Here is a 23532-nt window from a genome sequence, read left to right on the forward strand (position 1 = left end):
TGTGAATATGTTAATATTCAAAAGCAGACTATCTTGAGTATTTTTGCTTATGTGCTTATTATGTTGCTGGTATCCATCTCGTTTCTTGGCATCCATCTCACTTCTGTTACAACTTTTGGCCAGTGACTCAGATGACTTAATGCTATTCCTATTCTTAGAAATATTGAACTTATAATAAACCATGGAATTTTTTTTTGGGGGGGGGAGTGGTATTTGGGAAGCATTTTCATTTTCATATTGGTATGTGTCTGGGGAGGTATGAGGATCAACACACACAAAAAATTGGAATTGGGATATTTGGAGTTTCTTCCTGGGTACAAAAAGGACTGGATTTAATATTAAAATGAAAGCAATTAAGGAAGAGTTTTTTCCTTTTGAAAAGAATCTTAAAAATAAGGAATCGTAGTAAATAGATTTTTACACAGGCCAAGCAACTCATTCATTTCCTATATAGGACAAATCACACAAGCTTGGATTGTGTTTGGTCCCAGCATACTGGGATTAAGATTCCAAGAGCACCTAATTCACTCAAAAGAAAGCAAAGACATTCAAAGCAAGACCAAGCAGGAAGGGAGTGGGGGTGAGGAGGTGGAACAGAAGAACTAAAATAAAAATAGGGAATCAAACTCTGAATCTGGGGAAAGGATGCAGCAAGGTCCTGGTCTCCCTGCTTTAATAGCTGTGGTAGCTGTGGTAGTGAGTGTATCTCATTTTTTATCTCCGTTGTCTGTGAAGAAAAATAGAAGAGGAAGAATGGTAAAGAACTCAGGTAGCAAAAGTTTCCATCACCCAAAGCTGTGTATGTGGCAGACAGGAAGATACACCCACACCACACTGACAACATGGCTTAGGTACATAGGGGTTGCTTTAATGCTGGTTAGCAGCCAAGTTACAGGAGCAATGGGGACTTGGTGGTACTATGCACACTGGTATCATAGTTCCCAGCAATAAATTTAGTCTTTGCTGACTTACATACTAGTACAGCTAGCTTGTTTCAGGTATCAGAGTATATAAAAATTCCTTCATACAGAACCTCATATGAAATTAGTTCAGGTAACTCACAACTACTCCATAGCAGAGTGGACACATCTAAAATGCAAATATCCACAGAGCAACAGAAAGCAACTGAAAGTTTAAAAAGAAATTAACTGACGCAGGAAGTTACCCAACTTTGATTTTTTTTTTTTTTAATGCCACTATGGCAGAGTTGGATACTTTTTAAAGAAATACAGATTTAGGTATATTTCTCCTTTTGTATTGAATACTAGTAGCATCAGCATAACTAATGTGTAAAAGAGGCAATATAATTTCCATTTTTCATTTCTACTATGAGCTTACATAACACTCCTGGGCAGATACTTTTTCTTTAAGTGGCTAAAAATACTAAAGGAAAAAAAAGAGCTGTCAGCCACATGTGTAGGGCTAGGACTGTAGCCAAGCCCTACTGGTATAATGGATATGCTGTCACCAAACTGTGTAGCCAACTACCCAACAAACAGGCTGAAGAAACCACAATAGCAACAGCAGTACTGCATTAGGTTCAGTGCTTCTGCAGCTTCATTTTAACTATTATTCTTACAAACCTAGTTTGATGAAAGCCACTAAAGATTCAGGAAAACTTTAAAAACATAAGTAGATATTAAAACTCCTGATTCATTCATATTGTTAAACTGCTCTCCATCTGCTCTGTGTTTACAAATGTTATTACTTTGCCAACTGACTAGCTTATCTAGGCAGAAATTATCCTATTTTTAGGCAAAAAGCAATTTCTGTGTTAGTTTAAATCCCTCTATAGATCATTTATCATATGCATTCTGTTACAGGCTAGAGACCTGCCATTTAACTTACTCAAGGTTTCCATACACGCACTCCCTACTCATTGAATTCCTGATATACTGATATTATTTTGTGACTGCAAGTATATCAGTTCTACATGCCTCTTCTTTATAATGCATAACTGGGTAGATTACAAACACTTAATAATATGAAGTGGAATACTTCAGCATTGTTTATAGGTTCTGGGGCTCACTAAAACTTTCAAAAAAGAATTCAGCTCTGTTCTTTCCCTGCAAGGCCCTATTCAGAAAGGGCTTAGGAACATCATCAAGTAGCCTGTGGAATCAAGGCCTATTCCATTACAATAGCCCTATTTTTCAGCACATCGGCTGTACACTACTGTGAGTAACCACTTTCTCACTGTGCTGCTCTATCCTTTAGCCTTTGCTGTCCTTATCAGGAAGCCTGAGAAATAAATAGCAAATTATTGTTCTTCTGAGAATTATTTTAGCTCACAGATGTGGTCAGACTGTGCTCTTGATCTCAGAGTGCTTTCTGTACAGAAGAATCAAAGGCGTTGAACAAAACATAGCTTACTAAAGGGACAACTCATCAGTCTAATAACACATATTCCACTGCCAACATTTCAAAATCCTCTGACTTTTCAAGTATGAAAAGTTAGTGGGTATGTATGAATGATAATGATTCTTGGCCCATGATCACTTCATGAACCTTTTAAATATAATCAACAAAGGTACTGGAAAAAATAAATCTCACAGATGGATCTGTGTCCCTTCCCATTTATCCTGCGCACCTTCTCCGCCACTTACTGAATTCATTTTGCAACCACACTTATCCTTCACATGAGGAGCTCTCATCTAAGAGACACTTCTCAACAGTCTCTTAAGATCTAGTTGGCCCTACAATGGCACTTCTATTGTTACTTTTTTTCTTTTCTGTGTTCTGATTACTATCCTTGAAAATGATGCTCATGCCTGCCTTTTTTTCTCAATTACATTCCACTTTTCATCTGTTCCATTATTCTGTGTTCCTACACTTTCTCTGCTGAGTTGTCTTCCTTCGTATTACATGTTACATATTACGCTGCTCCCTTCCACCCTCCTGCATGTGAAAAGCACATTGCCCTGTGATCCAGAGTGCCTGGATATTGCTTGCAAAAGGAACTCCTGAAGTGCATTACCTCCTGAATAGTATTTTCCTCTCAAAGTAAGGTAGATTTGTTCTTTTTCTTCATTCCCAACAACTTGCATAAAATGGAAGGGTGAAATAAGTACAACAAACAAAGAAGTAAAAGATAAAAAAGTCTACTCTGTACCAGTTCTCAAGATAGTTTCATTATCTCTCAATGACAGTAATCAGCAGAGTCAGTAATGGGAATCGCAAAGATGGCATGCAGCAGTAAAGCAAGACAAGAGAATTAGTATTTCTGCACATTCAAATTTTAAGACAGAACAAGAGCTGTAGGAAACAAAATCCTGCATTCTACAGGCAAGAGCCTGCTCAACCACGTATCCCCACTGACTTAAGATTTCACAAGCAGTCTCAAGGCATATCATGTTGATTTTTATAAAGTATGAATACTAAATATTGAGTTGTGAGGCCAGTATTGAGAGAAAAAACTGACTGATGAAGCCCTGCTATATCTACTAAGTGAAGTCACAACATAGATGTTTGACCCAGAGTTAAAGAGAAATTATTCCCATCTTATCTATATCTGCAATCTCAGTATTGAATAACTTTAAACTGTGTTTCAAACTCAGAATTCAGTAGGTTGAGAGAGGTATAGACTGTATTTGAAAGAATGTGTGTAGGGTAACAAGAGCCTTTTGTCCATTTTCCATATTTTTTAAAAAAGAGCACAGAACTGTAGCAATACACATGGGTACCACTGTGTACCAAGCTGACTGACTGTTTCCAAGACCTCAGCTGTTTGCCTCCATGTGCTAGCTCTGTGTTTTTACTTTGAGTCTGACAGGGGCAGTGAGAAGTGCTTGTGCAGCACCACTGACACAGGCGAGCTCTGGTCCACATGTAGGACATGGACACCACAGCACACAATATTTGCATCATAATAGTTGCATACATTCTACATGTGTTCTAGTTACAAAACAGAAAAGGAAAGAGAAAGAGATTGAAATAGGGAGAGGGAGGGAGAGAGAGGAGATATCACATTAATTACATTCTTATGAAAACAAATTCTGTTCTGTTAGCAGTGAATGCAGTGTAAGTAAGGTTGGGGGCCAAAAGATTAACTCTATCAATAATTGCTCTACAAACTAATTTAGATTAGAAAAAAATATTGACATATATTTACCCTCAAACCTTTCCTTACTACCAGGATATCAGATTATTATTTAGTATTGTTTTCTTACAAGTCTTACTCACAGATTCTCAGCTAGGATAATCCTCAGAACCCAGTTATTCCACTAGAGTGAGGAGAATTTGTAATTAGACAAACGAACCTCACTGACTAATTTCTTATATAAACAGTAAGATGATTCACATTTTTTAAATTTGATATACACAAAAGTATAGCCCTTAATTATTTTAAAGAAATAATATCACAGAATTGGTCAGGTTGGAAGGGACTTCAGTGGGTCATCTGGTCCAACCTCCCAGCTGAAGCAGGCTTATTCTAGAGCACATTGCACAGGATAGTCCAGATGCACTATCCAGCCACACACAGTTATTTTTTCTGTTCTACCATTATGGGATATATACCTGGGTGTATAATGTATTGGGTTTATTGTACAATAATTCAAGACTCACCTACGTTCTGCAATGCGTAGACAGAGAAGTGAACCTACGTAATTTTCCACTGAAGTCAATTGGAGAAATAAAGTAGCCCACTCCAAATACTACAGATCCAGGACCAAAGCTAAAGTTATTACAGAACTTTGGAAATTACTCTTGGTCCTCTCATAGTTTCTTAGAAAAAATAAACAAGCCTCACAAGAAATAGTTCTGTATATTACGGCATTAAATACTACAGCTGGAAAACCTCTTAATATTAAATGAAATATTACTTAGTCATGTTTCTTGCCAGAAAATCCTTTCTGCATATCTCTCCCATCCCTGGAAAATGGTTGATTCTCTGAGGAAGTAGAAAAAAAAATTAATTGAAACTTTTTCGTTTTTCTGGCATACCTAACACAATAATTTAAAACATTCAACTGCATGCTCAGGCAAACATACTTAGTGTTACATCTAAATTATTTAAGGTAATATCTTGCACTATACTACATATTCTTAGCAATACTAAAGATGCTGTAAGTTGTATTCTCTTCCATCAATATAAGTGCCCACTGATTTAATTTCATACATGAGACTATCATACTTTTATTCACAAAGCTATCAAACAGAAGGTAATGGTAAAAAACCAAAATATTTATTCACAGAACTGTGGAGAGAGCTCTGGTTGTTAACTTAATGCTTAAAAGCTTACGAGAAACTTATAAATGATGTTTTCCATCTTCTTTTAAACTGGTTATTCACAATACTCAACTGGCAGAAAAAAGCCTGAAAGAAAAGTCCCAAATATTTACACACCAGACTCCAAGTGGTATGAACAAACAATTCTGGAAAAGAGAACAGGATTTTAAGCTATGCCATGGTACAGCCTTAATGCAGCCTGCTTGGTTGTTGTTTGTGTGGGGTTTTTTTCCCCTCCACATAAAAGGAGGAACTGAGCAGTTACTGACAATTACTGAGCATTTCAAAGTGAAGCAGTTTACTGAAACAAGTCAAAAATCTTAACCACCACTGTACCTGATAGTTTCGCAGCTCAGCAATCTTCTCTTGCTGCACAGCACAATCACTCCAGATAAGATTTGCTGTTTCATCCTCATCACGCGTTTTCACAAATCCCATTTCTTGTATTACTACACGTACTATGGAGAAACCACACATTTAGGGACTATTTTGAATCTCCTAAATAGATTAATTTTCAACATTTAAAAAATCAATTAAGATTCTAAACACTTCCGATATAGAATCCTTTGTCTGAGAACAATGTTAGCATGGCAAGCTATTTATCTTGCAATATTTCCATCAGTCTATTGCAAACCTGCCATTACAATGTTACAGCACCTTATAGTGAGGCAGGAATCAGCACAACCACTGATGGGAACTGCAAAGAGCTTCAACATATTCCCCAAACATCCTGCAAAAATCCTCTTGTACAGCAGTTAGATTTAATCTTGGTTATGCCCTAAGTTAATTTTAAAACAGTGATGACTGTAAGTGTCACTGCAGATAGGGACAAAAATGCCTCCTTAGACAAGGTACAGTGTTACAAAAGCAAATGCATGCATTATTAAAAAAAAAAAAAGACTGATTATGTGCGATGCATGACTGATTCTAGGAAAAAAAGATTTTAGTATCAAGCATGAAAATACAAAACATTAACAGATTTTCTTGAGAAGCCTCTGTATAATAACTGGAATATTTAACATTGAATTTACACTGCTCATCTTTCAAGGCTTTAAGTAAACTTCCAAACAGATACATAACACATATTTAGAAGGTTCTTCCACAGCCTTCTTGATTACTTAAGTTTTTACATTTCAAGGTAACAAACAGGGATTAATACGAGTAACAAATGGGAATTAATGAGTAATAAGTGGGGGTTAATAGATGCACAGTATTCCAAGCTATGAATTCAGTGTTACAAGAAAACCCCAGATTTCTAACAAAATAAACTCCTTCAGAAATGTCTCAGTGTCAGCTTGATGCAAAGTCCATTAATTCACTCCATTAATCAGAAATTCTCTCACATCAAAGGCTATTAGGATGAAAACAAAATATGCAGCTTCCTACCAATTTCATATTTTGTGCCAGCAATATTTGCAGTGATGACTCCATTCTTCTTCTTCTTTCTGACTTTTCTTTTAATTGTGCTCTGATAAGGTAGTTCCGAACTCAAAGTCAGAGGAGCATTTCCATGGTTATCTTTGAAAAATAATGTTGCAACTATCAACATTTTTATATCTCAAATAATAAAACACAAATAATATACAAATAATATACAAATAATAATATACAAATAATATACGAATTAACTAAAAATACATACTTCATCACAACTTATATGTACAGGCATACTGAATAATTCATAGGGTATATAAAAATCCAAGACTAGCATACCTCCCTCATTAGGAAAGGATGGCATTATAATCTAGGATAGTGCAGAAATAGAGTTCAAATTCTGTTCCAAGTTCTCAGTAAGTGGTGAAACTGTCAAAGCCAAATTACTTAAAACTCCAGTCATGCCATTTCAGTCTCTGGTTGTAGAAAATATTAGATCTGGAATGGGTAGATACCTGGGTTTAAAAAAATGTAAAGAGAGACTTTGTCATAGAGAAATCCTGAAAAAAAAAAAGTAAACAGCAGGAAACTAAATATGAAAACACTTTTAATAACATGTATAAAGAATTGCTTGTTTTAGAAGATTGATGAAGCTATTGTAAATACAAAACTTTATTCATTGCAGTTTGATTATTTTCTTTCTGGGCAACATCATTTTGCAGTGTTAATTTCCAAAAGTAAATTATATTACCTGTTTTTCTGATTTGGGCATGGGACATTTTGGACATGAAAATACTTCCAATCAATACTTCCACTTTCTATCTCCACAAAGCTCAAATAATTTATAGTCATTTTAAACCATGTTTTAAGTAAAAAATTAAAATCAGACACTCTGTATGACAGGTTTTCAGTACCAAATGGGAAATAACTGAAATCACACTAATAATCTGTTTCCTCTTTTTCACTTTTCAATGTTTTTTAAAGCAGTTGTCCAACAACCATGTGGTAACATGGCTGCAGTTTCATGACCACATCATAACACAACAGATATAATCTGAAGACATTTTGGGTTGGCAAACACATCAATTTTCGGTTTTTAAAGTGAGCATTTATTTACATAAAAGGCTATTTTTTACATCTACACTCACACAAAATTCCTTTTTCTTTTTTTCCCTCATGCATACAGCACTACATGAAAAATCACACATATTTAAAAAGATTTTTAGGTCCAGCTTAAGCACATAAGAACAATGGATTAAAATATTAGGGAAAAAACCTCAGGAATAAATCACTTCTAAACACACTGCTACATGACTTCAGGCATGCAGCACTGTTATACCAAAGTCTGCAAGGAAACAAATGCTGTCTTTGGCAGGCTGCCTCAAATTTACAAGTTTTCAAAACATATATAATATGTTACTGACTTTTAAATGCTTTAACTTCTTTTCTGAAGTTATGTGTAGCTAAAGTTCCTCACACTAGCTTTAGATCAGTTTATATTGCTGCTTTTGGTGATTGCAAGACTTATTTAAAACAGCTTTAGAGAGAGTTCAAGGAATTTCTTCTACTATAAATAGCAGAAAATTACAGCAAAGTCAAATTCAGCCATGACCTATCATGTGAAATATATTTGGTCATAAGACTGGACAAGATGTGCATTAACAAAATTACCAAAACATTACTTATAAATCCACATTTTTTCTTTGTCTGTGTGTGTACACACAAAAGAGGAGAAAGAGATGTACATATGTTGTGGGCAAGTAACCTGCCTTTTAAGAAAATATAAAAACAAATATTTTGTGCTGCAAGATCTAACTTCCTTTCAAGACAGATATTTACCCTTAACAGCCCAGTAATGCAAAAGGATAAAAAGAACAGATTATAGTTCTTTTATGACTGTCACAAATGTATAAGGAGCCAAAATCTGCTTTGTAACAAGACAACCAACTCTCCCTCGTGTTCATTTAGTGCCCCTGTGTATTTTTCCACAAAGAATAGGAGATGTTGTATACACAATGTCAGACAGCACAGCAGTAACACCCAGCCATTTTGAAGTTTGAATATTTTGGATGACATTATCTGAGAAGGTGGCCTGAAAGTCCTCAAGCCTGCTGGCATACTAAAATTAGAAACAGAGTTGGGAAAGCAAAGCATTCGTCCTCCTTAAAACCGCGGTGAAGGAAAAGCAGTGCTGGGCACAGTGACTCACTGGCTATTGCATGTTATCTGTTTCTCAGGCTAAGAACACCACCAGAGTACAAGACATGTTTAGTTCCTGGGAATAATACTGAAGTATGTCTGTTAGCCAGTTAAGGACTTCTGTGAATGTACAAAAATGCCTGGTAGTTATTTCTTTGCTGTACTGACTAAAAACTTTTAATAAATTTGGAAGAATGTTAAGAGGACTAACATTGCCCTGTGAGAAACGCCAGCCCTTTACTAATATAGCATGATTTACAAGCTATGATATGGTAATAAAAAGCAAGCAGCTCATAGAGCTTTCACTCATCTTACAATCACAGAAAATTATCTCCCCAAAGTTACTATAATACACTATATTCTGAAGGTGGACCATAAAATTCCAAACTGCACCACACTGCTGAATTACTGCTTTTTTTTAGATAGACACTATTCTATTCTTCTCAAAAGAATACTCTTTAAGGTCTAAATATCAAGTACCAACACTCAAGGTCTGTGACCAGTCAACTTTTAAGCCCAATTACATGAGTTGATGGTAAAAATTTATGGCCGCCTTAAGATTATTCTAAGGAAAATCAGTAGTTCAATGGTATGGAAAACAAAATAATGGGACTGTACTCTGTACTCAAACTTACTTTAGGATTTTAACTTCTCAAAAGCAACATCCCATAGCAATAAAGTTAAACTGTATTCTGACCTAAGCTAGTATGCAATGATTCAAAATTGTTTTACAACTGCCTCACTTCTCTTCAGTAGCCCATCTTCAACCAACCATTTCACTGAATACCAAAGCACCAGCAGTTCTAAACCATTAGTTTTCCAAAATATTTTACATAAGATGCAGGGCTGCTGCTGAGAGGAGGGAGCTGGAAGGAGAAGAGCACACTCTGACAGAGCACTGACAGGCAACATGGCAGTGCACAGGCCCTGGCAACCACAAGCTCCTACACATCTTTTTTAATTCTATACAGCAGAAATCATCCCAAAGTTACTTTGTTCTCTGACCCAGGTCCTCGCCAGGCACCTTCTTCTAGCTCACACCTCCTGATTTGTTATTATTGCCAAGCCCTACTCCCAGGTCAGAGCACAGCTGAAGGAAAAGACTTGCAGCACAGACTGCTCTGCAGGCAGCCTCTGCCACTTACAGAGCAAAGCTTATTGCAGGACTCACCCAGATCATGCACAATAACAGCAGCAGCACTGTCAGGTTGTGATTACATCAAATTCTGAGTCAGTTCTTATACCTGTGACAAGTTTTTACTTATAAAATAAGCATAACCTATAACCCACATTCAGCTACAACAACGTAGAGGCATATCTCACTAGTAATCTACCTGAGAGACCTGTTTCTAAGAGATTGCTTTTAATAACATAGAAGAAAGCATTCTATTTTCAAACTGGGACTTTTGGAGCAAGTCAGCTGTCAGAAATCTCTGAATTCACACTCAAGCAGAAAAGGATTGCAGTTCCTGCTGCATATACCATTTCCCTCCTGAAATCCTGATACACATAAATTGGTGAAGGTCTGTTGCTCAACCGTACAGATTCAAGGGTAGCGGAACAAAAATGGTTAACATATAAGTGGAGAAAGACTTGTGAAGAAGAAATCAATGCATCCTCATCAGGTTAGCACATTCTTATATAAACAAGCACTTTGACTAAAAGTGCTCTACAGGGAAAAAAAAAATGATGAGATGTTATCTTTACAGCTGCCTGGCAAAGGTGTGAGAGTGACAGCAGGAGAGATACATTGCACACAGTCCTGTCCTAGAAAGGCACAGAAGACCAAACAAAAAAGAAAAGAAAGAAGGATCTTTTTTTCCTCCAGGGACAGGAGAGGCAGGATACTCTTGCTGGAGAGGGAAGTGTTGCACACAGACAGAGAACATAGCAGATGCTCAAGTCCATTTAAAGGAACAGTCTGAGCAAGATATGAGAGGGCCTTGGTAAAGAGCAGGGAACAGTGGAAAGAAGTGGTTTACAGTTAAAAGAATGATTCATTGCCAAGTTGTAATATATTCTACAAACTCAAAAATTAATAGTATTTCATGCTGTTACACAAATTAAGGGTATCATAGTAAGTTAGTAAACTGCCTGAAAAATATTCTCCTGATCTAGATTATAGGTAGGTATTTTTACCAAATCCCTCTCTAATTTCCCGGGTTTTTTTATCCAAACTACTCACAAGTGACCTCTGCTTTTCATGAGCCTTCACTTTATGTCTTAATGAAATCTGGGCCTGAAAATGTTATTTTTAATCTCTAAATAGCAATTTTATGTCATTAGACCCCACCCCCTTTTTTTTCCTGAACAGTAAACATCCCAGAAAAAGGTTTAATTAATCAGATCAAAAAAGAGCAGGGAGAATCAAATTCAAACTGAAAATAAAGTAGTGGAATTTGAGAATCGCTTCCAAACAACTCAGGTCAATGAGATTCTTCAACCTGGTTTGGATCATACCAGTTACCATTCCACCTTCATTTAGAACAGTGTGCTGTAGGCATTTTCAGCCTAGAAACACCCACACCATGGGAGCCTATCAGCCACATCAGCTCTGCAAGCAACAGCTGCGTGGCCAGTACCCATGGCCATAGTAGGGCTGGACCCCTGTCACCTCACATGAAGCATTCCTTTGAACCAAACAGCACAAGGACATTGTTTGCTTTGTCTTGAGGACTGAGTGCAAGAAGCCACACTCACTGATGGACTGACACACACTAAGGGCTGCCACTCTGTGGCGGGACAGCCACAGCCTCTAATGAATCAAACAGAGATGATAATGTGCCATAATGATACTGGTGTTATAGTAATATTGAGGTCTGACATCAATATTGTGAGTTTGGTAGGGGGAAAGGTAAACAAGAAAGAGTTAGAAGAGGAATTTGAGTTGGGGCACCTTTGGGAGCATCTCTGCTCGGCTTTTGACTTCACAGTGCGCCATCCCTTCTTTTCATTACGGCACCTCAACACACACCAACAGCTATCACAGGGTGCTTGAAATTGTGTACCACATACTAACCACTGCTGGAATTATACTACTCCTTTCTTTTTCTATCATTTACTTCTCAAAAGATTTATTTCTCTAGTAAGAGCTAGAGGCCTTAGGGATACAAGATAGGACAATTTAACATTTTACATATATCAGCAGAGCTGTCTTAGTATAAAAAGCACTAATCTTTAATGAAGCTGATATGTTTGCAGTGATTCATTATATTATAAATAGACCTTGGGGAGAGATTTGCTAAGGATCTTGGGGAAGAAAAAAAAGAGAAAAAGATATCTTTAGACGGTTCCCCCTCACACATCAAATTCTCTCTCCCTTGCTTCAAGCTGGCAGCATTGGCTTAGTGTGAAAACAACCTCAAGTTCAGGAACACAAGAACACAAATATAGTTAAATTAATTTCTACAGAGTTCTGTGTATCACAAGAGCCACGCCTCAGCCCCATGTTGGTCTGCCTCATTTCATCTCATATTTTATAGGCCTGCAATTCATAGATTCACATCAGCATCACTAGACATGGGCTGCAGTCCTCACACCCAGCCCACGACAACTCTGATTGAAGATTACATCATCCTAATTCACATGCTGCCACATAACAATGTTTTCTAGTTTAGCAGCAAGGGTGACACTCTCACAGCAGTCTGAAATTTAAACTGGCAGACATTAGCCTGTAGTTTCAGCACCCAATGTGCAAATGTTAAGACAATAATCAGATCTTGAATAAATCACCAAAAACAAGTTTCTTGCAATCACAAGAAACATTTATTCAAAGACTTCTTGACCATGAAAGTACAAGAAAGGTGCTCTAACATAATCACCAAATTCTTGATCACATGATCCTGACATTTCCAACTGTGAAATCATTTGCTCAGCTCCACTGGCAATACTTGTATGTTTGTATGAGTGTTGGTAGACCTCTGACATTTTAATGACTGTCATATACTTCTATTCTGTAAAGAACAAGTGACAGTCAGAAATATTCACAGTTGGCCTACAATATCACTGAGACTACTGCAGCCAACACTCAGTGCTTGCAACAGTTTGCAAACAGCTGATAAATAACCAGAAACTCCAGCAGCCACAAAACATTTCACAAAAACACGTTTTCCTCCCCACAGCTTAGTACTTGGGGCTCAGCGGGGTACCACTGATTTGGAAATATTTTTGCAAATCAAAACAGGAAAACATCAAGGAGTTTCAAAAGGATGTGGGCCCTCAGAAGCTTCTTTAAATGAATTGACCTGATTTATAGAAATTCCCTTAAAGGCTGGATTGGCTCCAAACCCTCTGTGTCACACAATTTTAACCATTGTAAGGGATCTCAGTAGTCACTATCCTCATCAGTAATGAGATGAGACTCCATTATCCTACTATAGAAATATTTTGTGTAAATACTGCTCACCTGTAGAGAAATACAGCATGTAGTCACAAAGCCTAGAAAAATAATATCTTAAATATTGATCCTAAATTGAGTATTTTGAATACCCAAAACAAAAGGGAAAAGTGAAGTGCCCCAGACTTCATACACACTATCTTTAATTTTTGCTTAAAACATGAGAATAGCCTACCAAAAAATAGTTTTCTGGGATTTGCTTGAACTCATAGGATCAGGATAATGTACTTTCTGAATGCTAAGTACAGCATTACTGAGGTACCCCTGTAGTATTCAAAAGTTTATTTATTGAGCAATCACACATTGCCTCTAAGCTGCAGAGCCCATACTGACAATAGCACCAGAGCTTTTAATGTAGTTTAAAATAATTCCAAAATCTGAGGAGATAATGGCCCTAAGCATGACTATTGCCTCCATTGCTTTAAACACAGCAGAAGCAGTGTTCCAAGTTTGGAACAGTATCACAGTTAGTCCTGTCCTCATCCATCTTGGTCAAGTCCCAAAAAGCCACACTTAAAAGTAAGTGGTTCTGGTGTGTGTCTTACTTTTTTTTCTTACTTTTTTTTTTTAATTAAAAAAAAAAAAGTGTTGGTTAAGATTAAGAGCTAAGAGTTACACTTGAAAAGTATTCTGAAATAAAAGTCTTCAACCAGAGGCTAGAGCAGTGGGATATTTAATTCATTTAGCAAGGACCAATTTTATTTTTTATTGCTTTAATCTTAAATTTTTTAAAGGGGCATTCTTAATGAAAAAGAAATGCACAAACTTACATAGTCAAATGCATGCTGGCTGCAAAGCTAACTGCTTTTCAAATATTCTAAAGAAACAAATACATTAATTTCTTACTATGTTATAGCATACATATTTTGTGCTTCTGACTGTCTCAGGCATATCATACCCTTCACACTATAGAAGAATATTTGTAGCCAGAGAGTAGTATATTTGGCTCATAACCACAGATGAGGAAAAAAGAAATACACTGAACTGAGTCAAAGGCATTTTTAAATCCAAAGGTATGGAAAAGTTACAACACATCTAATAACCAGAAAAATAAATCTTTCAGAAAAAGTTTTATGCAAAGTGTTAGTACAAATGTGAATGGAGGAGATCACAACTGACATACAAACAGAAAATAAAGGAGAATAAACTGGCATTCATAGTTGGCTATTGATGAAGTACTCTCAATTACTTCACAAACATGAAATTTCTTCCCAATTTTTATGCTCCTTTGCTCAAAGGAAGAAAAAGTTTTCTTAAGGAAATTTCCCAGTTCCATCATTCTGAAGATACATACAGAAATTAAAAATTTTTTTCAAGTCTATAGTTTTGATGAGATCAACCATACAGGATTTTCTCTGCAACCTAGTGAAGTAAATACAGATATTTCTATTGACTTTTGTGGACTTTATATCATGATGTTTCTGTTCCAGGACAGACCTGCTGATGACACAATTCAGAACTATAATTAAGACACAGACTCTGGTCTCATCCATGTCAAAACTAGAGTCCATTTAAATCAAATTTTCACCACAGTAGAAATTACAGATCAAACTAACTGAGTTGATGCCAAATTTCTCTCTTTCTTGTCAAAGATTACAAGCTTCAAGTATCACTTTCAGAATTGCTTGGCTGTCCAGAGGCAGGACTTCATATTTCACAGCTCATGCAGGATTCACATGTTTAGGAACAAGAATTACTATGCAGGTGATATATAGATATACTGCCACAGAAAATGCTTCATACTGCTCTCCACAAGCATATTTTTTCTAACTAACAGTTCACAGTTTACTGCATTCAGTAGATGCTCCTGAATCTAGTTCTCTGTTATAAGGAAAGATAAACTGCAAGCTCAAGGATGGATGAGAAAAAGCGTAAAAATATTAAAAAGGAACAAGAATCCCGGAAAAAGAACTCACTGCAAAATATATGTGGTGGACAGAATGCATGAGCATTCAAACTGAAAGCAGTGGATTTCAATTAACATAGTCTGCAAGAGAGGATCATAGTGAAAAAAAATATACAAACAAAAAATCAGAAACAAACAAGCAAAACCTTTGCAGCAACACGTGGCAGGATGATATATCAAATTCTTCTGCATACAATTCCTGATAAAAGTGCAAAATGTTTATTTATCATGGATTTACCTGACAAGATTACATACTGCAGAGTACACAGTCATACCAGAACCTCCCACTGATATAGAAACAGATGTAAAATAATTCTGCAGTAGAAGTAGCAAAATGAAATCACTTACCATTAGTGTTGCATCTGAAGAATCAGCCCTCCAGAAACAGGTTTTTCTATCAATAATTGACAGCTGATACAGTTTCAGGCAGTAAAACACCAGGGAAAGACCGGCTGCAGCAGCAGCTCCTTCCCATTTAGCCTATCTCTAGCACTTTTTAGATCTCTTTCTTAACCCTTTCTAGGTATTTTCTCCCTGTGTTTTAGGTGGCAAGACAAAGACATGATATATGCTTTAAGAAAAGAATGCATTATTTCCCACTTTACTTAGTGACAAGAGTCGTGGGAAGAAAGTCAGTAGGATTTAGTCATAACAATAAGCTAACAAGAAGTAAAATCTAAAAACAGAAAATGACTCAGCGACTGGAAAGATATAACAGGGATATGAGCTACTGTAACCAGGACAATGGTTTCTCCAAATGCAGAATTAAGAGGTCAAGATCACAACACAAGACACTAGCATAGAAGAAGGCTAAAGAAGTTAATAATTTGCAATAAGAAAAAAGATTCTCATTCTCTTCCAGCCTTGGACCAATGAGATTTGAGCTTTAAAATCAAACCTTTTTGCTTTCGGTGAGGCCAGCATTACAATCTTATAGATCAATTTTTAAACCAAATAAAATATTAAGTGAAATGATGGAAAGAGAAAAGGTACTTCCTTTACTGGAACAGCTTTTTCTGTAGTATTCTGAAATCATTCATATTCCTTAAATGAGGTTGTTTTCTTTTACAATGTCAATTTGTATCAATTATAAATTGTTTTCTAACATCACTTCCCAAGATGACTTTTCTTTGTCATATTATTATTTTAGATTAAGAAAAGATTGCTCTGATTTGACAGCGCAGTGCATGTATATGGACTGTGGACCCTAAAGGATATCTGACAATAAAAGGTTTGGAAAGTTCTGTTGTTCAAATGGATTACTCTCCCCCCACAGAAAAGAATGAACAAACAAAAGCCACCAAAAAAGAACAACCATGGAAGAAAACTGGAGACACCAAGTCCACTCATTCTTTCGCATTAGTTTTATAGGAGTCAGGCCCATCAGATGTGCCAGACAAGACTGACTGCACCACTGCTGCCACACTTATCCTACAAGGATGAAGTATTATGGATAGAGTCTAGTTAGACGGGGAAGGATATAGTCACATAAACCGTTGGTAGTGCTACTAACCCAAACGCCAGCCTTTGGAAATCAAATGCAGTTAGAATGCTGCTGGGAGCAAAATGTATGAAGGCTACAATGTATGTAAAAGACATTTCCCCTTACTTCCTACCCCCTTAGTTTGCAAATGGTAAGAGCAGATACTCTTTCTGGACCACAGAGAATGTCTCTCTTGCTTGCCCATTCAAGTGAAATAGAAAAACAAACAAATGTACCCTAAGTACAAAGAAATAAGGCTGAAAATTCAGTAGCTCTACCAGTTTGTTGCAATTTTCCCCAGTTCATAAGTACAGTTCTCCATTTCACACACACAAACAAACAAAAAAAAACACAAAAAAACCCCAAACACCAAGAACTAAGGCCTCTACTTCGTGATGATTAGCCAGATGGAAGATGGTACATCTTCCAAAATCGAAGAAATTACTTCAAGGTCATTGAAACAGTAGGAAATTATAGGAGGAAACTCAGTGCAACCAACAGAGATGCAATTTCCTGTGGAAGAACAGAACTGGGAGTGAAATCTGGGCATCTCTTCCTGCAGATGACTTTTCCTCATGGGTCCTTGTACTGTTCTGGTTCCAGGTGTCTTAGATCCAGCTTTTGCAGAGACTCAGCTTCAACTGTGCCATTAATCTATTATCTTCAAACAGCTGGAACTGTATTAGGTATGTATGTCCCATGACTGAGAGGTATTTCTCTATCAATGAAACTAAATGGTGAGTTGACTATCTGCACCAGACCTTCCCAAACACAAGTTCACAAGAATATATCTTCTTTTTTGTTTTCATTTCTCATAAATTTTATTTCATTTTCTCATAAGATATCAAAGACTTGCTTCCTATATGTGTTTGTATTCCTGAGTGTTGCTTTTGGCAAAAAGGTCACAATGTCCTTTCATTTTCTCTTTATACCTAGAGGCAATAGAACGAATATATAGGCTTTTTTAATTGACTGCTCAGGGTCATTAACTGCATAATTTCTCAACTGGTGTCCAGAATTTCAAATCTAACTCTGTATTGTTCCCTTACTTGTCTTCTGTTTCTGCACTTGTGGATGCTGCTCTGGGTCAATGTCTGTCATGGTCTAAGCTGAGTTGCCAACTAAGCACCAGGAAGCCACTCGCCCCCTTCCCCACCAGCTCAGTCTCCCAGGATGGGTGAGAGAATCAGGATTAAAGCAGGAAAAGTCGTGGGTTGAGATAAAGACAGTTTAATAGGGAAAGCAAGAGCTGCATGCACAAGAAAAGCAAAACAAGGAATTCATTAACCACTTCCCAAGGGCAGGCAGATGTTAAACAATCCCCAGGAAACCAGGGCTCCATCAGGAGTAACCAGTTATTTGGGAAGACAAAAGACATCACTCCATACATCCCCCCCTTCCTCCTTCTTCACCCCTCTTTATAGGCTGAACATGATGTCATATGGTAAGGGATATCCCTTTGGTGGGTTGGGATCTGCTGCCCCAGCTGTGTCCCCTCCCAATTTCCCAGGCATCCCCAGTCTCCTTGCCAGCGTGGCAAGAAGCAGAAAAGGCCTTGGCTCTGTATTAGCCCTGCTCAGCAATAACAAAAACATCTTTATTATCAACACTGTTTTGAGCACAAATGCAAAATGTAGCCCCAAACTATGTACTGTGGAGAAAATTAACACTACCCCAGCCAAAACCAGCATGATATCCTACAAGATTCCCAACTCTATGAATTTGCAACAGTTTAGGCTTGAAACAGCACTGATTCCTGTATCTTTATGCTTTATTTTACTCACTGGTTATCTCCTTTCCATCCTCAGAAACATTCTTTTCAGTAAATGCTTCCATTTTTTAAGTGGCACAAAATGAACCAAATTTGTGTTCTCAGATCATTCTTGCTCATTTTTAAGTAAGAAAACCCCCTTTTTATTCAAATTAATGCCTAATTGTTAATGTTCACTAGTAGTTTATAGTCTTTCAAAGACTTCAGGTTGACATAAAAAGTTAGGGTAATATTATAACCCTCTAAAAAGCCCCATGAAATAAAATGTAATTCAAAGGGTAGTTTTCCTGGGTGAATAAATTGCACATCTTTGAGATTTCTTTCACCAATAATTCATATGAAGCATTTTTGCATGTTTCTCCCACCTTCCACACCACCAAGATAAGCTTGGAAGGATAAAACACTATTACAAATTCACAGAATTTCATGTTCAATGAACACTAAACACTTGACAGCCACCCACAAAAGCATAGAAAGCCCAGTCTTCTATCACATAGCTCTATTCTGTATTTTTCAAGAAAAGTTCATTCTGAGCAAGCAGATAAGAGTGATTTCCCCACCAAATCTCACAATATTCTGTACTGTCTGTCCACTTGGTTTTTTTTGGTCATAATCAGTATCAAGATCTTTGCCTCTTCACCTGCAACAATTCAGTATTAAGCATCTGATTTCATTTTCTCGTGCTATACTCCAGTGCTTCCACCGCACCCTATAGGGATGTAACTCTGTTGGTTTTCAAGTGCTAAAAATAAAACAAACACATGTCAACCCAAGGACAAAGTTGAAAGGAAACATACCTTAATGTAACCAAAGAAGAATATATTTAGCATTTTGCTACTAAGCAAGGATGAAAATAAACATGTCAACACATCGCTGTGTCTAACTGCGAAACCCACACCCTACTCAATTCCTTCTGCTGCATTTATTATATATGAAAAGTGGATTTAGTCTTCATTTCTTTCTTCTGAAGAGTGACTGTTAGTACTCTGTTACTACTGCTGGCCACAAAGGGCTCCTGAACTGCAGTGTAAAGCACTTCCATCCTTTTAGGCAGTCCGTTTTTCTATCCATTAACAGTAATGCAGCCATTTAAGGTGCGTTTGAACAGTGGTGCATATTAAACTTCAATCTGGAACCCTTCCAAAATCAAATACAAGCTTAAGTGGGAGTTGGCATGACACTCACTCCACTCCAGAAAGTGAAAAGTGATCCCTAAACCAGAATGTTTTCTTTTGTCTTTCTTTCATTATTATTGTTAATTTGGGCTCTCTGTAAAGCAGTACTGTTCCTCTGTCCCCAGAAATGAATGCTCATTAAAACCCCATGTGATTATATTTTTAAATATTGCCTTTGAAACAATGTGGATCTATATTTTAACATTTTTAACTACCTGAACTTTAATTTTTAACATTGGGAAAAAAAATAGTGCAATTGTATACAGTGGTCTTCATTTTGGAGATGCTGTATTCGGATTAAAGCTGATATTGAAAGCAAGAACCATTATGTCTGCTTTATTTAACCTTCTAAAACACAAAGCCAAAAATTTATTCTAATATATTAGAACTTGTTTCCTGTCATATGGAATTCAAGGCAGAGCAAAAGTGTTGGTAAATTAGTATAAATTAATGTGGTAGAATTGTGAAACTATACTGTCCAGCTGTATGAACATTTAAGAGAGAAGGCAAGGAGGAAAATAGGGAAGTGCTCTTAGCACAAAGCTATTACTTGAAGCCCTACAGAACCTGTAGGTTCTTGCCTTCACTGCCACGAACAGGAGTATTCAATAGACTGAGGCACTACGGAATCTCCTGGCATGAAAGATTCTGGCTCCAAGGGGTTGCGACCCTGGAACAGGAAGATTTGCTCTAATGCCCACCAGGTTCAAAGGCTCCTTCAGAATGTCACCTTTTGTCTCATATATCCAATCAATTGCAAATGATTCTTTTACCCATCAGCATAGTAGACATCAACAAATTCCATTCTAAATTTAAAAATACATTAGTATTTTAAATATTAATGTTAAAAAGCTTCACTGCTTCTGGTAAACATTCCAGGAAGCTTGTAATGTCTGCAAAAGGAGTAGTTGCAAAGTATCATTCTGGCAGGACTTTAGGTAAGCATTAATGGAGCTCTAAAAAGCTCCTTGCACGTAGTAAGGGCCATTTGACTTCCATCAGTAGGATTCAAATGGCCCAAATTAACTTCTAGGTACATAGAAAATAAAAATTAATCGAGGGCTAAGTATTCTAAAGTTCACAAGGGAAAAACAAAACCCAGCTAATACTCTCCAATATGTATGCGGTGGTACTTGCAGTGAAATTTCGTAGCTTTGACAGTTTGCATGCACCTTTCCAAATAAAATGAACTCCCTCTTTTAGGAAAATCCAAACCATTCCTTTCTCGCTCAGATCATTGTAGAGTCAGTGTGTCAACTATGGATGATGGAAATACCCCATCAAAAAGACTGGCAAGCACTCATCTTTTTTGTCAGGGACTGATACAAGGCCTATCAAAAAAAATCAGTGTCTTCATGGCTTAGGATTGCCCCAAAAGCCACAACACTTCAAGGCAGTAATAACACTTGGAATTTTCTGAAGATTTGTGGAAACATATAGAAGTGAGAAATTACCACTGTTGGTTTCTACAAGATATCTTCGCACTGATAAAATCACAGCACAAGATTAAAAAAGCATTAGTAACTCATATCAAAAAATTATCTTGCAACATGCTGCCATGTGCATTTTTTAGGACAGAAGCTTTGCAAAAGTAGATGCAGGGTAGCTTGGAAGATGTTATCCATTTCTCTCTTTCAGACACTAAGATTTCATTTCAATTTCTTGTTTCCTAAGGATTTACATACTTAGATAAATGTGTTCTCAATAAGTATGAGACATCTGCAAGCATCTAGTAAATGCAAAAATATTCCTTAATACAACATTAAAATATAGGCAAGAAGAAAAAAAATGAAAAAAAAGGCACAGAACATTAGAAAATGTGGATCTTCAAGAAATTTGCCACATGTATCCTAGAGACTTTTAAAATTTATAACAAATATCCACAGATGGAGATTCAAATCAAGAAATCATACTTCAGTCATTCTTGATGTTGACAGTTCAGAGCAAGCACATTCCGCAGTCAGCATCAGTCTGCCACATTTCACCTTCAAAATTCTATTTATGGCTCTCATTACCAACACATGGCATTAGAAACATCTTAGAAAAAATCGTAACTATACAAAAAACTGCAAGATGGCTCTGTCTGACTGCTTCTTGATCAATTCATCTCCCAGTTCTTCAGACCTGTCCACAACTAAATCTATGTTGCCAATTTACCACTGTCAGCTTTGACAGAACGTGGGAACAAATTTTATTTTGACTGCAAACCTGAGCCTCGGATTACTAAAATGACTGTTAAATTACTGGAATAATTACCTAATAACTGCTGACAGGCTCGATCTCCTGGCCGCTTCTAACACTCCCAAATTCCTGGGTAGATGGGTAGATCCCTTTGGAAATATGTGGAATGTATCCAAACCTTCTGAAATCTAGAATGGGGGCATTTTTCTAAAAACAACAAAAAAAAAAAATTGACAACTACTTTTGCAGGCTTTCTTGCATGATATAGCAAATACCTGCAGGTAAAAACATATTTTGTCATTATGAGAGATATCATATATTCTGTATTAAAGAACTCATGTAGTTTTCTGAAGCTTTGTAACATTTTTCTTTTCTCCAGAGAATCTTGCTTCAGAAGTAATAGTTACATATGTCATCACAAACACTGTATTTACTCATCGCATAGGAAAACCCCTGGCACACCTGCCTCTTTAATTTTTTTTTTTTTCAAAGTAGCATTGACACATGCTTTATTTCTACTAAAACCCCCATCGCAACACTTTAAACAGGGGCAAAATCTTCAACAGATGTCAAGTCACTGTATATTTTGAAATACTCTGCAGTATTTGGGGGACAACCAATTCCCACAGAGAAAAGTATTTCTAATCCTTCATGTGTGGAAAGAACCAGCAGGATTTCTCTGAATATTATTTAGATAGGTACTAACACTCTGGTTAATTAATGAGGGATTTAGACAGAAAAGTATGCTGAACTATGGGTGGGTGGGTGGGATGTGTTTGTTTGGTTTAGAGGGGGTGTCAGAAGGAATAAAATCTCATTTTGGTACTCAAACTGCAAATACATAAGAAAGGCACAAAAGCGACCAGTATTGAGACCTTAAGTCAGTCTCACAGAGTTCAGCAGCACGTTCAAATTCCAGCATCAATTGCTTTTCCCTTTTGCTTACAATTATGTGTGGTTTCAGCAGCAGAAATTCAAAAAGATCCCACAGATTATGGGTTTCCAGCTAAGCACAGAAAGCACAGGAAGATATTTGACTTGTATCTCCAGCGATTTAACTTGTTCTACATTTCAGCCTCCGGTGGGTACCACTGCCAAAAGACGATCCCATTTTAACCTTAACTGGCTCTGAAGAGACCCGGCCGTACATGCGATACGACCCGCACAGATGATGGGCTTCGCATGCAAAATTTGGGGGGAGGGGGGAGAGACGAGCAAATTAATACCTTTAATCCTGAAACGCCTCCTGGTTCCCTATTCCTCACACTGCGACACGCGCAGTCATCCTCCCTCCCTGCGCGAGGGCTGCCCGCTGCATTCAGGAAACTTCCCGAGGGGCCGCTGCCCGCGTTTCCGCCGCACCTGCCCGCGGCCCCGGGCGGACAGCGCTGCTCTGTGTGCCCCGGGGCACCGCGGAAGCGGCGGGATCCCGGCACTTCCCCGCGCTCCCGCCCCGGAGCATCGCCCGGAGCCGGCGACAGATCCCGCACCGGCACCCCCCGGTCGCCCAGCACCCCCGCAGCCCCCCGGCCAGATACGGCTGCCCTTCCCCGCCGGCGATGCTGAATCACGGCGGGCGGCCGCTCCGCCGCCTCTCCCCGGGGGTGGCAGCCTGTCCCCCGCCGCCCGAGGAGGAGGTGTCGCGCCCCGCCGGTCCCCCACCCTGACCTCACCTGCCGGGGCGCGGGCGGGCAGTCCTGGAGCGCTCCGGTGCTCGCAGGCGGCGCGTGCTGCGCCTCACGGGCGGCGCGATCCCGGGCGGGGCGATCCCGGGCGGCAGCATCCGCGCCGGGCACGGGCGGGAGGAGGAGCGGGAGG

General features: G+C 37.9%; 1 protein-coding gene across 8 annotated transcripts in view; it reads right to left on the reverse strand.

Moving 5' to 3' along the window:
* Positions 1-23527, reverse strand: part of TTLL7 (tubulin tyrosine ligase like 7) — a 62709-nt gene extending 39182 nt beyond the window's left edge. For 4 of the 8 annotated variants that reach the window (XR_005602454.1, XM_039555759.1, XM_039555761.1 and 1 more), the window contains exons 1-6: positions 23388-23527; positions 21790-21921; positions 6943-7118; positions 6616-6747; positions 5566-5687; positions 4824-4891 (exon numbers count right to left, since the gene is read on the reverse strand). Coding sequence is in view for 6 of the 8 variants with exons in the window: in XM_039555759.1 (XP_039411693.1) it covers positions 4824-4891; positions 5566-5687; positions 6616-6747; positions 6943-6967 (347 nt within the window). In the remaining 2 variants the exon portion in view is untranslated. Of the gene's footprint in view, positions 1-3112; positions 4804-4823; positions 4892-5565; positions 5688-6615; positions 6748-6942; positions 7119-15452; positions 15551-21789; positions 21922-23387 lie in introns of those variants that run through there. The other 4 variants (XM_020585165.2, XM_039555760.1, XM_020585166.2 and 1 more) reach the window with 4 other exon arrangements.
* Between the last annotated feature and the right edge of the window lie 5 nt (positions 23528-23532).

This window comes from Corvus cornix, chromosome 8 (genome assembly GCF_000738735.6).
Source record: "Corvus cornix cornix isolate S_Up_H32 chromosome 8, ASM73873v5, whole genome shotgun sequence".
In the NCBI taxonomy this organism is placed as follows: domain Eukaryota; kingdom Metazoa; phylum Chordata; class Aves; order Passeriformes; family Corvidae; genus Corvus; species Corvus cornix.